The sequence below is a fragment of the Seriola lalandi genome, unplaced genomic scaffold, assembly GCF_002814215.2.
Source record: "Seriola lalandi dorsalis isolate HSWRI2012SDOR001 ecotype SW California unplaced genomic scaffold, Sedor1 jcf7180002054682, whole genome shotgun sequence".
Classification (NCBI taxonomy): domain Eukaryota; kingdom Metazoa; phylum Chordata; class Actinopteri; order Carangiformes; family Carangidae; genus Seriola; species Seriola lalandi.
This window is the reverse complement of record NW_019525235.1, coordinates 189188-202387: the sequence shown is the minus strand read 5'-3', so window position 1 is coordinate 202387 and position 13200 is coordinate 189188. Positions and strand designations below refer to the sequence as shown.

General features: G+C 39.3%; 3 protein-coding genes across 3 annotated transcripts in view; 2 read left to right on the top strand and 1 right to left on the bottom strand.

Moving 5' to 3' along the window:
- Positions 1-1341, bottom strand: part of tmem276a (transmembrane protein 276a) — a 2721-nt gene extending 1380 nt beyond the window's left edge. The window contains exon 1 of the mRNA XM_023422609.2: positions 241-1341. Within this exon, the coding sequence (XP_023278377.1) occupies positions 241-781 (541 nt within the window). The 5' untranslated portion in view covers positions 782-1341. The remainder of the gene's footprint in view (positions 1-240) is intronic.
- A 977-nt stretch (positions 1342-2318) lies between these two features.
- On the top strand, positions 2319-5994 carry spi1a (Spi-1 proto-oncogene a). Its single transcript, XM_023422607.2, has 5 exons — positions 2319-2482; positions 2945-3038; positions 3140-3324; positions 5063-5228; positions 5359-5994. Exons 1-5 carry the CDS (start codon positions 2456-2458, stop codon positions 5667-5669), a joined length of 783 nt encoding a protein of 260 aa, XP_023278375.1. The 5' UTR covers positions 2319-2455; the 3' UTR covers positions 5670-5994.
- Positions 5995-8042: 2048 nt separating this feature from the next.
- LOC111666931 (protein regulator of cytokinesis 1-like) lies at positions 8043-13200 on the top strand. Its single transcript, XM_023422456.2, has 14 exons — positions 8043-8177; positions 8598-8730; positions 8824-8946; positions 9037-9270; positions 9372-9542; positions 9654-9803; positions 9930-10077; positions 10163-10299; positions 10392-10487; positions 10920-11066; positions 11166-11276; positions 11385-11492; positions 12039-12212; positions 13102-13200. The coding sequence occupies exons 1-14, from the start codon at positions 8167-8169 to the stop codon at positions 13171-13173; spliced, it is 1815 nt and encodes a 604-aa protein (XP_023278224.1). The 5' UTR covers positions 8043-8166; the 3' UTR covers positions 13174-13200.

Genomic DNA, 13200 nt, shown 5'->3' with positions numbered 1-13200 from the left:
AGGCTCTCTGCTGCCTCCCCCCCACTCCCCCCCCCACCAACCTCCCAAAAAAAAAAAGCACCCAACCCCCTTCCACCACCACCCACCCATCCACCCACACCATTGTAGAGTAGCTTATTGTACGCATCTTGAGGCTTCTGTTACTACAGCTTGCCCTTTTGTGCTGGGAAATAACACAGCGCGTCGATCGTATTGTAACTGTACTCCGTGGTATACTGCGTAGGCCTTGAGGGTCTGTGCGCAGCATCAGCACCTTGGATAGCGCATTCGTGCACAAAGTATTTACAGACAGCGCCTCGCACAACAACACAAATGTCCAAAATAAACACATTATAACACAATTATGACCCCCCTCCCCCACAACAAAAAACAAACCTTTAAAGATCAAATCCTCTGTCTCCAAGTCAAATCCCTCTCGGTGGCACTTTCTCCACAGTCCGGTGATGGTGGAGTTGAATTGCCGACTGCAGAGGGACTCCATGACCGGGGCAGGAGGCAAGAAGTGCCGCTTGGCCCGCAGCAGCATCTCGCCGCTGACACTGGAGCCCTTCCTCTCCACATTTTTCTCCTTTGGCAACATGCGGAGCGGGAGGTTGTTGTTGGAGATGTAGATGTAGCCGGGGTCGGGGTTTCTTTTGTTTGAATAATTCTTGCAGCGTTCCCGGTTCCTCCTCGCGTCGGTCTCGTACCAGTTGTCAGTGCTGATCGCGATTGCTATCAGCCCCAAAGCGCAAAAAGCCAAAAAGAGACCTGCCACGGTTAAAGTCCTCATAGCAGCCATGTTCCATGCGTATCTCGCCTCGGTGCCGTGATAATTCCACGGGACAGCAGGACTCCGTTCCTGGCTGCTGCCTGTCAGTGTCTGACGTGGGGAGGAAATTCAGCAATACGAGGAAATGTGAAACGCAGATAAAACCCCAAAGCCCTCATTTCTTTGATTTGTCAACCATCGCCGCAAAAAGCCAAATTCCGAGGCAGAGGATAAATAAATTTGGGCCTCGATGAGCTATTTTGGATGTCTCCTCTTTGCCTCTGAACTCAGTCTAGCCTAGATACTGGCCAGTCCAACATTTCTTTTCCAGTAGATGGAGACAGAGTAAATATTTGAGAGCACAACAAGCCCCAGGCCTGCTCTCGCCGCGCTGTAGATTATGATCTGTAGGGAGAGATTGCCAAAGTTTGACACAGTCCTACAAGAGGAAGTAAACTCCCCGTTTGTTTTTTTGTTTTTTTCTAATAGATCATGTGCTATATCAACTCAGCTGCTGCTGTCTAAAGTGTTCAGTTATGAAGCGCTGAAAGACAGACCAGACTAAACTTCACCAAGAGCCTCATCTTCGCCTTCTGGTATGCAGGAAACAGTTTCATCACATCTCACACATTGTCTCTGGTAACTTTCCATCCCAACAGGGCCAAGTCTACAGCGTGACACTGTTTGGCTCATGTGAAAAGGTGCCTGTGTAACCACTATCTAACAGCATCATGTAGGATTCAAGTGTTAGTTGTATATCCAAGACTTTTCTGAACATGACAGATGTATGTCCCCAGGTCTATAGGTTTTATTCAACATTACAAAACAAGTTACAGGGGCTGCGGCTCCAGACATTTGTTTTCACTGGTTTCATTCTCATGCTCAAAACTTCCTCAATTGAAACCATAATGCTATACTAAAAGGGGAACAAGCCCAATTCCAAACTTCACTTTTGGTTTCAGCTCTTGTGTGCAGTAAGTCTTAAAAAATTCCTACATGAATAAATAATTCTGGGGATTTGTTGTGATTGATAGTAAGAAAACAAGTAGATCACATTTTCCTGCACATGCAACTAAAGCCTTTTCTATTTAAGTATGAAGTGTTGAATTACATATCAAAAGCATGTTAGTTTGGTTTGAGCTGAGGGGGGAGGGGGGGGGGGTTGACACATACAAGGGAACACCACTGAATATGTGAGATAACAAATACTGTGTAATAGTGTGACTTCTCTCTCAAACAGTTGACATGCTTGTCTCAAATGCCACCCAGAGTGCACACTAATACAAAAACATATTTTCATATGATTTGATGAAGGATAACTATTAAACAGCACAGATTCCTGCTGCTATTACGTTTTTTTCTGAACCATAATAAAGATATTTCAAATTATTATAGATTCACGGTAATTGCTCATAAACTTCTCTTTCGTTGTACGATTAAACCTCTTACATGTGCAGGAAATGGGTGAAATTGTGATTGGCTCATACACATGAACTTGGCCATCAGGAAGTATCTGATCATATGAATTTGATAACTGGATGAACGCAGACTGTATAGGGTCCAACTTATTTCTCACTTTCAGTTCCCATTTGTCGGCCGAAGTCTGTGCTCAGCAACATTGCGTGTTTGTCAGTGAAGCAATTAGAAAAAGTTAACAATCATTTTCAGCTTCAAGAACCAAGATTCTCATGCTGCCTTGTTTACATGATGGACGGCTATGTCATGTCACCTGTAAGTGCTGCTGCTTTATTGTTTCATATTTGACTTTTTACTGAACAAATCCAGTGTTTCAGTCTCCGGTCACACTGTTTGACCGTGCGACACTTCCATGTATTTCTGTGGCTGTTTCTATTTTTGAATACGATACAGTTAATGTGCTTTTTAAATAATTCTAATGATCCATGTCATTTATTGATTTATGTGAATATGAGAAGAGAAGGAAGACTTACATTTTAGTTTGTGTTTAATGACATGTTTACTTTTCTTGTGGAATGGGAAAGTAACCCCTGACATAAAGTAAACCCACCCTTATTTATGTATATATGACCCTGGTGACCCGGACTGTTGTATCATTTATTTATGATATTGTATATTTCCATTTTTTTTTGTCTTCATGTTCTATCAAAAGCAGTCATATCAGACACACAGATTTCTACTTTCTCAATGACAAAATCTAATTTTTCCCCTCTTAAGCCCTCAGAGGACGTTATTCCAAATGAGACAGAGAATTATCGGCCCCCTGCAGAGCTGTACCCCTACCTCACTAATGTAGGGGAGATTTATGAAGGTGAGAACACTGGATTAAACTGTTTTAAAAAAAAAAAAAAAAAAAAAAGAAGAAGAATAATCAGTGAAGGTCTGAGAGCTTAAACTTCTATCACTTTTCAGACCATAGATGGACCTTCCACTCTGAGCGCATCCAGCCGTCGGACTTTGAGAATTCACCAGTGAATCACCTCACAGAGCTCCAGTCTGTGTCTCCTCAGCAGCTCATACAACCCTACCGCTACAGCAGTGAGTCCCTGCCCCTTCACCTGGACCCGCCACTCGCACCTCTCTCTGTGTCACCACAAGTGAGTTCATGTGTCAGGATTTATAATGGCACCAGTATCTGCACGTGTTATTTTAAATACTGATATGCATACATACTGACTGAATGTGTCTAATCAAAGCCACCACTCCAGAGCAGAATGATCCCTCAATTCAATACAAGATCAGTTTTGCATCTAATACTATTATTAGCAGCAGTGATGAAAAACCTGTATTTCTACATAATGTGAATCACACAAGTCAGATTACTCACTATTTTTCCCCTGAGTGAAGACATTTTTACTGCGTGTAAAAATCACAAGCATAAAAAGGTTTTGTTCATTATTTTTATTATCTTTAGATAAACTTGGTACTAATTTGACCAAACCTTTTCTCCATTTTAAGTGAAAATGACAGCAAATGACTTCACTTAATTTGAAACTAAAATCTCAATTAGGCAAGTGGTAGACATAACACACATGATAATGAAGTGACTTGACAAGATGACATTGCAAAAAAACAAACAAGAATTCTCTTCACTAGAGCAAATCTGTTCCCATGTCACATTGTGTTGTGCCACTCTGTACTCTACTCTGGTTTGTAGCAATTATGTTTTCCAAAAGAAAGAAAGAAAATGAAAGCAATGTGTTTTAAAAAAAAAAAAAAAAAAAACATACGTAGACTATTTTTTATTATGTATTTTGCCTAAAAGAATAATTGTATTTGAAGAGGTTTTCATGCAGAACCCTCAACATGGGATAAATATGGACACATAAACAAAACAAACTCCTAGAAAAGATCTTTAAAGGTGCATATTTGAAATAATGTTAAGTAATCTTAGCCAATCTTGAATATTGGCCCACAGCTTTGCAACATATGACTAAAAGAAAAACAAATGCAACTGGTCTTCCGCATAACAGAATCTACATAATGATGATTGGTCACTGTTAAACGAAACTATCTTTTCCTTTGATAACAATTTGTGACACCTTTATAATACGTGCGCAGACCTGCTCTCTTTTTTTAATTTCCATATCCCGTTAGTTGGGATTGCTGAAAAGAACTGATTGAAATTAAAAAATATGGCATAATTGGTCATACACACAGCAAAATTGATAGTGTATAAGAAAATAACCCCTTGCTATCTAGTATATCATTTATAAAAACAATTCAATTTGTGTTTTTCATAGGATGGGCTTACTGTCTATTAACAGGTCAAATGTGTCAAATACTTGTTTAGTCAGAAGCTCAAGCAGCATCATGGATGATGAAGAAAATCTGCTAATATTCACAATTAAGAAGCTGAAACCAAAGAAATTTGTCATTTTTTCTCAAATGGTTCAACTATTACTGAAATTGTTGCCAAGTACTATTGCTCTGTTGATCAACTGATTGATGAATCAACTAATCATTTCAGCACCAACATTAATATAAATATACATTTGGCTATACATTCTCCAGCATTTAATATTATGTAAGTGGTTCTTTACAATAAATGTAATGCTGTTACAATAGTAACACATTGTATTTTTTTTTTTCATCTTGCACAAACACAGTACTTGATGTGGACAGTTGGGGATATTTTCACTGAAATGTCATCTGCACCACGTGATCTTGCTGAGCTTTGAATTCTATTTTGGCGGTGCCACTTCCTCTTTTATCACAATGACAGTGTTTAAGCAAAAATGTCAGACAGTGAATGATTGCCAAACCTAGGAAGTGCAGCTCTGTCCTTTCTCTGTGAAATCTTGAACTATGACATGCTTTAAATTTCTCCTGAAGATCCCGTATTACACCCCATCCCTGTGCTACCAGTACCAACCTTCCATCTCTCCTGGCCATTACTACTCAGAGGAGGAACAAAGAGAAATCAGTCCCCCGCTCGAGGTATCCGAAGGGGAAGATGAATTTGAAGATCACAACCACTCCTCCTTCAGGAAAGACATTAGTGAGTATTTCCTTTGCAAATTTTCCTCTCACATCAAATCCTGGTGTACTGAAAGTCATATTGCAGGCTGGAAAAACTGGTGATTACCACACAGAATAGCTTTAATGAGTCTCATATTTTTCCACTCCAGGCAACAAGAAGAAAATCCGCCTGTACCAGTTCCTCCTGGATTTGTTAAGAAACGGGGACATGAGTGACAGTATTTGGTGGGTGGACCAGGACAAGGGCATCTTCCAGTTCTCCACAAAACACAAAGAGGTTCTGGCCAGCCACTGGGGTATTCAGAAAGGAAACCGCAAAAAAATGACCTACCAAAAAATGGCTCGAGCTCTGAGGAACTATGGTAAAACTGGAGAGATTAAAAAAGTGAAGAAGAAGCTAACCTATCAGTTCAGTGAGGAAGTGCTGAGGAACCTCTACTTACGTCAGTATTCTCACTGATGAGGGAACTAAGTTTATCTGTCATTATGCTGAAATCACTGAAGTAGCCAAGATTGAATTTGCCTGTACATTTGCAATTTGACTTAGTTTTACTACCAAGTCTTCCTACTTATTTATTTGTGGTGCTAATGCACTTCCTCTATGGCATTTACAAAGTTTTCATAATTGCTTTATTTCAGACTCAAATGAAGTATGTTTGTACAAGGATAAAATAATGAATAAAGATCAGGGACGGCTAAGAAAAAAAAAAAAAAAAAAAAAAACCCCAAACTGTTTTTATGTGACCTTTTTGTCATGAATGTTTGTAAATAAATATTATGTTGTATTCTTTTTGTCAAATTACTCAGTTGAACTGAATCCCATTTCCAATTTAATGGCAACATGGCAACAAATGAATATCTTTATTTTATAGCCTTATTAGACAACATTAGTAAAATTACGAGAAGGAGACTGAGAGAATTACAACATACAAGAAAGACAAAGTAGCAGCAACGCATTTAACTAATAAAATAACTTACTACATACAGCTCAGAGCTGCAAAATAACATAACAAAGAAACAGAAGTAGAAAATTCAACCATGCACTTCATGCACAATGTTCCTTGTTAAGGAACTTGAAATGCAGCTGCAAACAGATGTTAAAGAGATGTGGAGTGAATCTGTACCTATGAAAAGACGAGTGACTAGCAGGACCTTGACCACAAAATCTGCTGTGTTCCATGGAGGCCTGGAAAGAGGATGGACTACAGATACATAACAAAGACAAAACTCAAGCACACCACCCACACAGACAGAGAGGGGGAATACAATGTATGATCATAGACTGCAACCTGATGCAAAAACAGATATGAGCAACAACAGGGCAAACACTGACTGAGGAAGCTGAAGCACAGACATGAGCCAAAGACTGGAACTGGCAGATGGTCCTGAGAAAAAGACATGTAGGTAAATAGATATGCATGCACACATTATGAGAAAATGGGCCCCTGCACAGACAGGTAGACGGCCCCCCACCCATATAGGACCCCACGCTGAAGACTGATCATTTTTTTTCCATCTCTTTCTAGGCACGTTGTGTCTATTATTTGTAGATGTGTGTCACTTTTTGGTCTTTTGTGTCCCTTTTGTAGTCCTTTTATGACCTGGTGGTCAGTTTGCTGCTGTTTGGGATCAATTTGAAACTGTTTGTGGTCACTTTGTGTCTTTCTAACAAGAAATATTAACAGACACTTCATACAGAGGGTCTGACCCCGGGGCCCCTTGACATGAGCTGTGATCATGACATACTACATTCGTCTGTACCTGAGCAACTGACTGTCTGTTCTGATATATGACCATATGACTAAGAACATTTACAACTGACAGACTGACCTATCTTATTTTGAAACATAGTTGTTCTATTTTGATAGATGTTTCCAGTCTGACAGAAAGCTTTCCCACTGGTGGCTTAGTCTGAAATAGCAGCTCAATCTGTCACCAGTCATATTCACGCTACTGTCTACTATATTTGTAAAAACAATTTTGTACAGACAGTTACTTATGACTTAAGGCTAGCTACGGTTTATTCAATTTAATTACCTCACAAAATCCTGTGATGGCTTATTTAGCCTAACTTGAGAAAAATACTTCAACATAGAGAAATATTACTCATAACATATTTTAAGTTGCAACCAGGAATTTCCCTAAAGGATGAGTAATCAGCCTGTTTTTGTTTTTTTGTTTATAAGTTCACAAAGATTTTTTCTTTTTTCACTTTTTGCAAAATCTATCACAGATCAAATTCATCACCCAAGACTCTAGTTGCACATCTTTAAAGTTTGTGTAGACAATAAACTTGGGGTTCTGTATTTCAAATTTGCTAGAGTTTATATGGAATTTTACTAATAAAGAAATCAGATTAATGGCATAAATTTTCTTGACAGACATTTCAAAAGTAAAGCTACCAAATGGAATAAAATCACTACTGAAGTGTATTAAAAAGTGTCTAATTTTATTTTTCGAAGGTTATTAACCTCATACCAAAACCTCTGACTAAAGGTACAGTCCCAAAAGATATTATAGTTTCTTCAGTAACTGAATTAACAGGATAACACCTGTGCAATATTTTCAGAAACGTATTACACCCTTTTGACACGAAAAAAATCCCGGGTAGGAACCATGTTTTTTCCCAATCTGTTGCAGATACAAATTACTGCAGAAAAGGGAAATAAAAACAGGTTTTCTATCACCACCACCATGAAGGATTGTGTCATTTTTATTGATTATTTTTCTATTATTTGTTTTCTGCTCTTATGCTCGACAAGAATAAGAACCGCCCCCAGAGCGACTTTCTGTGACGTCAGTTCAATCAGCCAATCAGAGCGCGGACGTTGTTTCGTTGCAAAATTCAAACGCAGTTGAGTCGACTAACGAACCGGCAGCTGGACAACCGTCGATAGGTCGCTTTCCCGTTGAAGAAGATTTTATTTGGATAATTTTTAGCTGTCCGCGGTGGCAACATGAGAGTGAGGTTAGTACTTAACAGTTTAATTAGCTCAACTCTTAATTGTTTACGTTAACAGTGGTATATTCAGGTAGAAAACTTGTTTCCTGATTAGCCAGTTGATTTTAAATAAAGCTAATGCACACAGCTTGTTTCACACGCTAGGGCGGAGTAGCCGTCTGTGCATGCTGCAATGAGTCATTTTGAACGGTAATCTCGTTTTTCTGTAAATATAATGCTTCTTGTAAGATTGTGTTATTTAACGTTTGAGTTAATACCACATAATACCTCAGCATCGACAGCTAGCTAAAGTTAGCTGCTCTCTGCTAACAACAGACCTGCTGCCTGATTGTAAAACCGTCGTTAATATTAATACAGGACTGGTTTGACTGGTAACAGGTGTTTAAACCCCAGACCACCCACTCAAACCCTTACTTTTTCTTCTAGTGAAGTCCACGCGGCAGAGTCTGTTGCCTACCTCAACAGAGCACTGGTCAGGTTGCAGGATATTTGGGAGGAAATCGGGATTCCAGAGGAGCAGCGCTTACAGAGAACCAATGATGTCCACAAGCACATTAAAGTGAGACCAACCCACATCAATTTGAATTAACTCTCACTGTTGACCTTACAGAACTAACAAACGGATGCATTTTTCATTTCCCTTGTCTTACAGGGTTTGCTGGACCTAATGATCGCCGAGGAAGAAGAGCTCAAGAAGAGATTAGTGAAAAGCATAGAGTCCTGTCGCAAGGAACTGAACAGTTTGTGTACAGAACTTCAGCTGCCCCCCTTTGAGGTACAGTCATTCAGGAAATATATTACTTTTTTCTTTCCCCAAAGAAACTGATAACACATTTGGACTAACTAACCCTGGATTTCTCTAAAGGAGGAGGATGGCTGCACAATGTTGCAGATGGAGAAAAACAGCCGCACACGTCTAGAGGTGATGAAGGAGCACAAGAAGCAAAGAATGGAAGAGCTTAAAGGCCTCATTGTCAAAGATCGTGAGCTGTGTGATATTATGTGCACTACCCCTTTTTGCATTGACCAGGAATCCATCCCATCACTGAAGCAACTCGAGGCATATCATGCCTACCTTGATGATCTGACGAAAGAGAAGGTTTTACTGACTTTCTTTTTTTCTTTTCTTTTTTCTCTTGTCTTTCTTCCTGCTTTAAAAAATGGGTTGTGCTATGCTTTACTTGTAACTGTCTTTTTCAGGAGCATCGTCATGATGAATTTGTGAGCATAAAGAAGGAAATTATCGTATGCATGGATGATCTGGAGCAAAACCCGGAGACCAGTTTTGAGATGGATGTGATGTGTGAAGATGAGGAGGCATTTTGTCTGTCAAATGACAACATTGCTGCTCTTAAACTACTCCTCAGTCAGGTGATTTTGTGATACTTGCATCTAGATGTTTGTTAATGTGATGCTATGATTTGACATTCAACAACATCAGGTATTGCATAATATTATAATGGATGTATGATTTCCTTCCAGTTACAAGAACGCAAGGCTGAGAATGAGCACCGTTGCTCAGCTTTCCGCACTAAGATCCAGGAGCTGTGGGAAAGACTTCAGATTCCCCAAGAGGAGAAGGAAGCACTCTCAGAGCATATGGTCAAGTCAAAGAAGAAAAACATTGAGGCAGTAAGAAATCTCACCTTATTTTCCTTATTGATAAGTGATTTCAGGCAATGCAGTAGTGTGTTGTTTCACAAAGCTCCACTAACACTTCCATAATAAGGGTTAGTAATTTATATTTTGTGTTTCCAGCTCCAGGTTGAGGTCCAACGTCTACAGGTGCTCAAAATGCAGAGCATGAAAAGTGTCATTGAGTCCATCAGAGCTGAGATTGCCCTTTTCTGGGAGAGATGCTTCTACAGCGAAGAACAGCAGCAGGCTTTTATTCCATATCATGATGGTGAGAAGCTGTTGTTTAATCAGAAATCTATTACACTGAATATATGCAGGGAGTGTGGGTCTCAGTGCATGCTATCTTACCACAGATGATTTCACTGAGGAGCTTCTCAACCTGCACGAGGCTGAGGTCAGGACCCTGAAGAAGTATTATGAGGACCACAAAGAGCTCTTTGAAGGAGTCACAAAATGGCAGGAGAACTGGACTTTGTACTTGGAACTTGACGTAAGTACAGTATTAATGAATGTAGTGGGGAAGTATCTAAAACAAACTTGGTGTGGTAACGTGTGTGTGGATCTATGTTTTTCTCATCTCAGAAAAAGGCTAGTGACCCTTCAAGGTTCAACAACAGAGGTGGGAACCTTCTGAAAGAAGAGAAGCAAAGAACTGACCTGCAGAAAAGTTTGCCTAAAGTGAGAATTTTTCTTAAATTGTTCAGTCTGTTCTTTAAAGACAAAAATAGAATTACCATTGTAAGCTGTTTTCCACTTGCAAAAGAAGTGGGAACACTTTGTGGGAATTCAAAAGGGAAAAAAAAACTTGTCAAATTAGATTAATTGACAATAAAACAAACAAGCTCGAGCAATCCATAGGCTAGAAGAGTGGAAACAGCTGAGAGGCTGTTGGTGCATTACCAGTTTTGGCCAACAGATGGGGATATTAAAACATGAACTATCTTAGTCTGTGGTTGTGCGCGTTTGATGTTGATTGCTGTCCACCAGATTATGAATGGTATTTTAGAAATTAGACTTTTACATAATGTTGACTGATAGTTCACTGTCTAGGATAAATCTGTTAACATGGCAACTGTGTGAAACAAGTTTTCTTCTTCTTTTTTTTCCCAGCTGGAAAAGAGTCTGAAGACTCAAATTGATGCTTGGGAGCAGGAGCATGACAAGGAGTTCCTGATGAATGGACAGAAATTTCTTGAGTATGTGCAGGAGCAGTGGAGTTACCACCACACTGAAAAGGAGAAAGAGAAAATGGAAAGGGTATGTTACTGCTTTGAGTTTAAAAAAAAAAAACTACAACGTCTTAAATTTTCCTGTCACAGAAGTGTTGTGAATATGATTACGTTCTTTTTGAAATAGCAACTGAAGAAAACTAAACAGACTCAGGAGGACATGTTATACGGAACAGCAGTGAGGACACCGTCCAAAAGGCGGATAGCAGGGACTCCCACACCTGGGAAAGTAAGAAAGGTAAGAAGCTGCTGCAGTTTTGTCAGATTTACTGTGTGACTTGAATGTGCAGCGACACTGGGTGAGTGAATAAAAAGTTGACCCACCTTTCTGCCTCTGTCCACTTAGCTCAACGGCACCTCGACCATCTCCACTCCCAACAGCTTTCTTAGTTCAGGTCTTGGTGGAACCATGTGCCTCTCCTCCATCCAGAAACCACCTCTGTCTGCCAGCAAGGTATGCTCGCTGCTGTCCTCTCTCTCCAACAAAATTTGCATTGTTTTTGAAGGCTAAGCAATTATAAAGACCATGAAAAGGGTTAGCACTTACTGACCTGCTTCATCTGAGTGCTGTTCATCTTGATGATGAGGTTCGGTAGAGTGGATATTAGCTCCTTTTCTGTTTAACTTGTCTATGGATGACCTATCACGGCAGTTTAAATGAATTTCTTTTTACGCAGATCTGTTTATATTTTCTCACTATAATGCTGGTCACTAATGGAGTACCTGTCAATTATATATGATATTAACAGCTCTTAAAGTGTGGGAAAATTCTACCAAACGCTGAACTTGTTATTTGATGTCGCAGCTGCGCAGAGTGTACTTGTACACTTTGTGAGACTGGGTGATGTGGTAATTTTCATTTTTATTGTAATGTGCAAGTGTGTTTTTGATGGGGTGTATCTTCCTTTTTCCCCCCACCTCTCATTATGATCATAGTCTGAAATTAGGATGGAAGAGTTTGCAAAAAAACACATCATCATTCTAGCTGGTCTTGTTGTAGGGTCTTGGCCTGCGAACCCCTGGACATGGAAAGACTCCACGTGCACTAGACCGAAACAAGGAAAACATCTCCCATCTTAATAGAAATACTCCAAGTGGCACACTAAGGTCTCAGGATACTCAAGATCACACCTTCACCTTTAACTCTTTTGCTGGCTCCTATTCGGAATTTGCGGTAAATGCGGTTTTACATCTGTTTAGCCACTGACTACAATAAGTCCTCTAAAGTACAATCCAATTACAGAAAATGGTCAGATTTCCCTGGATGACATCAGTACTACTAAACAATATTCTATTTTTTGGTCTTTTAGGAGTATATAATTAATACAGTAAATTTATGGTATACTTTATTAACACAAATTAGCATCGCAATTGAGACTAGTAAATACTAGAAAATACATTTTGTAAATCTGAAGCAATTTCCCCTTTTTAAACTGAAATCTTTGTTATAGGCACTATAGTTTTATATTGACATAAGACACAGACATGATTTACCATGTAATTTTTTTTGAGTTTTGAAACGAGAGAATGATCAACATGCTGTTAAAAGACAAAAAGGATTGCTAGCGCAATGGAAACTTGGCCACGCCATGAGCCATCTTTTAGTGTTTTGATGGCTGCACACTAAAAATGCAGCTAATTATCAAATGGAGCAACTAAAAAGCAACCAGGCATGCTTTTACCAAGGCTGCATAATGCACTGTATTTATTTGTGTTCGGTTTAGAAGCTGATCATATGCAACAAAATCAGAGACAGAAGATGCATAAAATAATGAATACACATACCAAATACTACTTATTCAAATAAGTGCAGCAGGTCATGAGAAATGATGAAAATCATCCACTGTAATTTCTGACAGACCAAAGACTAACTTGTTCCTTGGGCCACAGTTTCTACCAAATTACTCTTAAAATTTGGATATCATAACATTAACAAAACATTTTATCATAAAATGAATATATACAGCTGCATTACATATTGCCACGTCACAATTATTTGACTATAACATCTTGTCACCTTTTTAATTTGAACACAGATACTGATTGTCTTTCTTTGTTTACAGAGAGACCTCACGAAGGCTTCTAAATCAAATGTGAAGTCAGGACTGCTGAACTCCACCGTCGGTCAACAGTGATGATTCAGATGAGCTGCTCAGCCACCG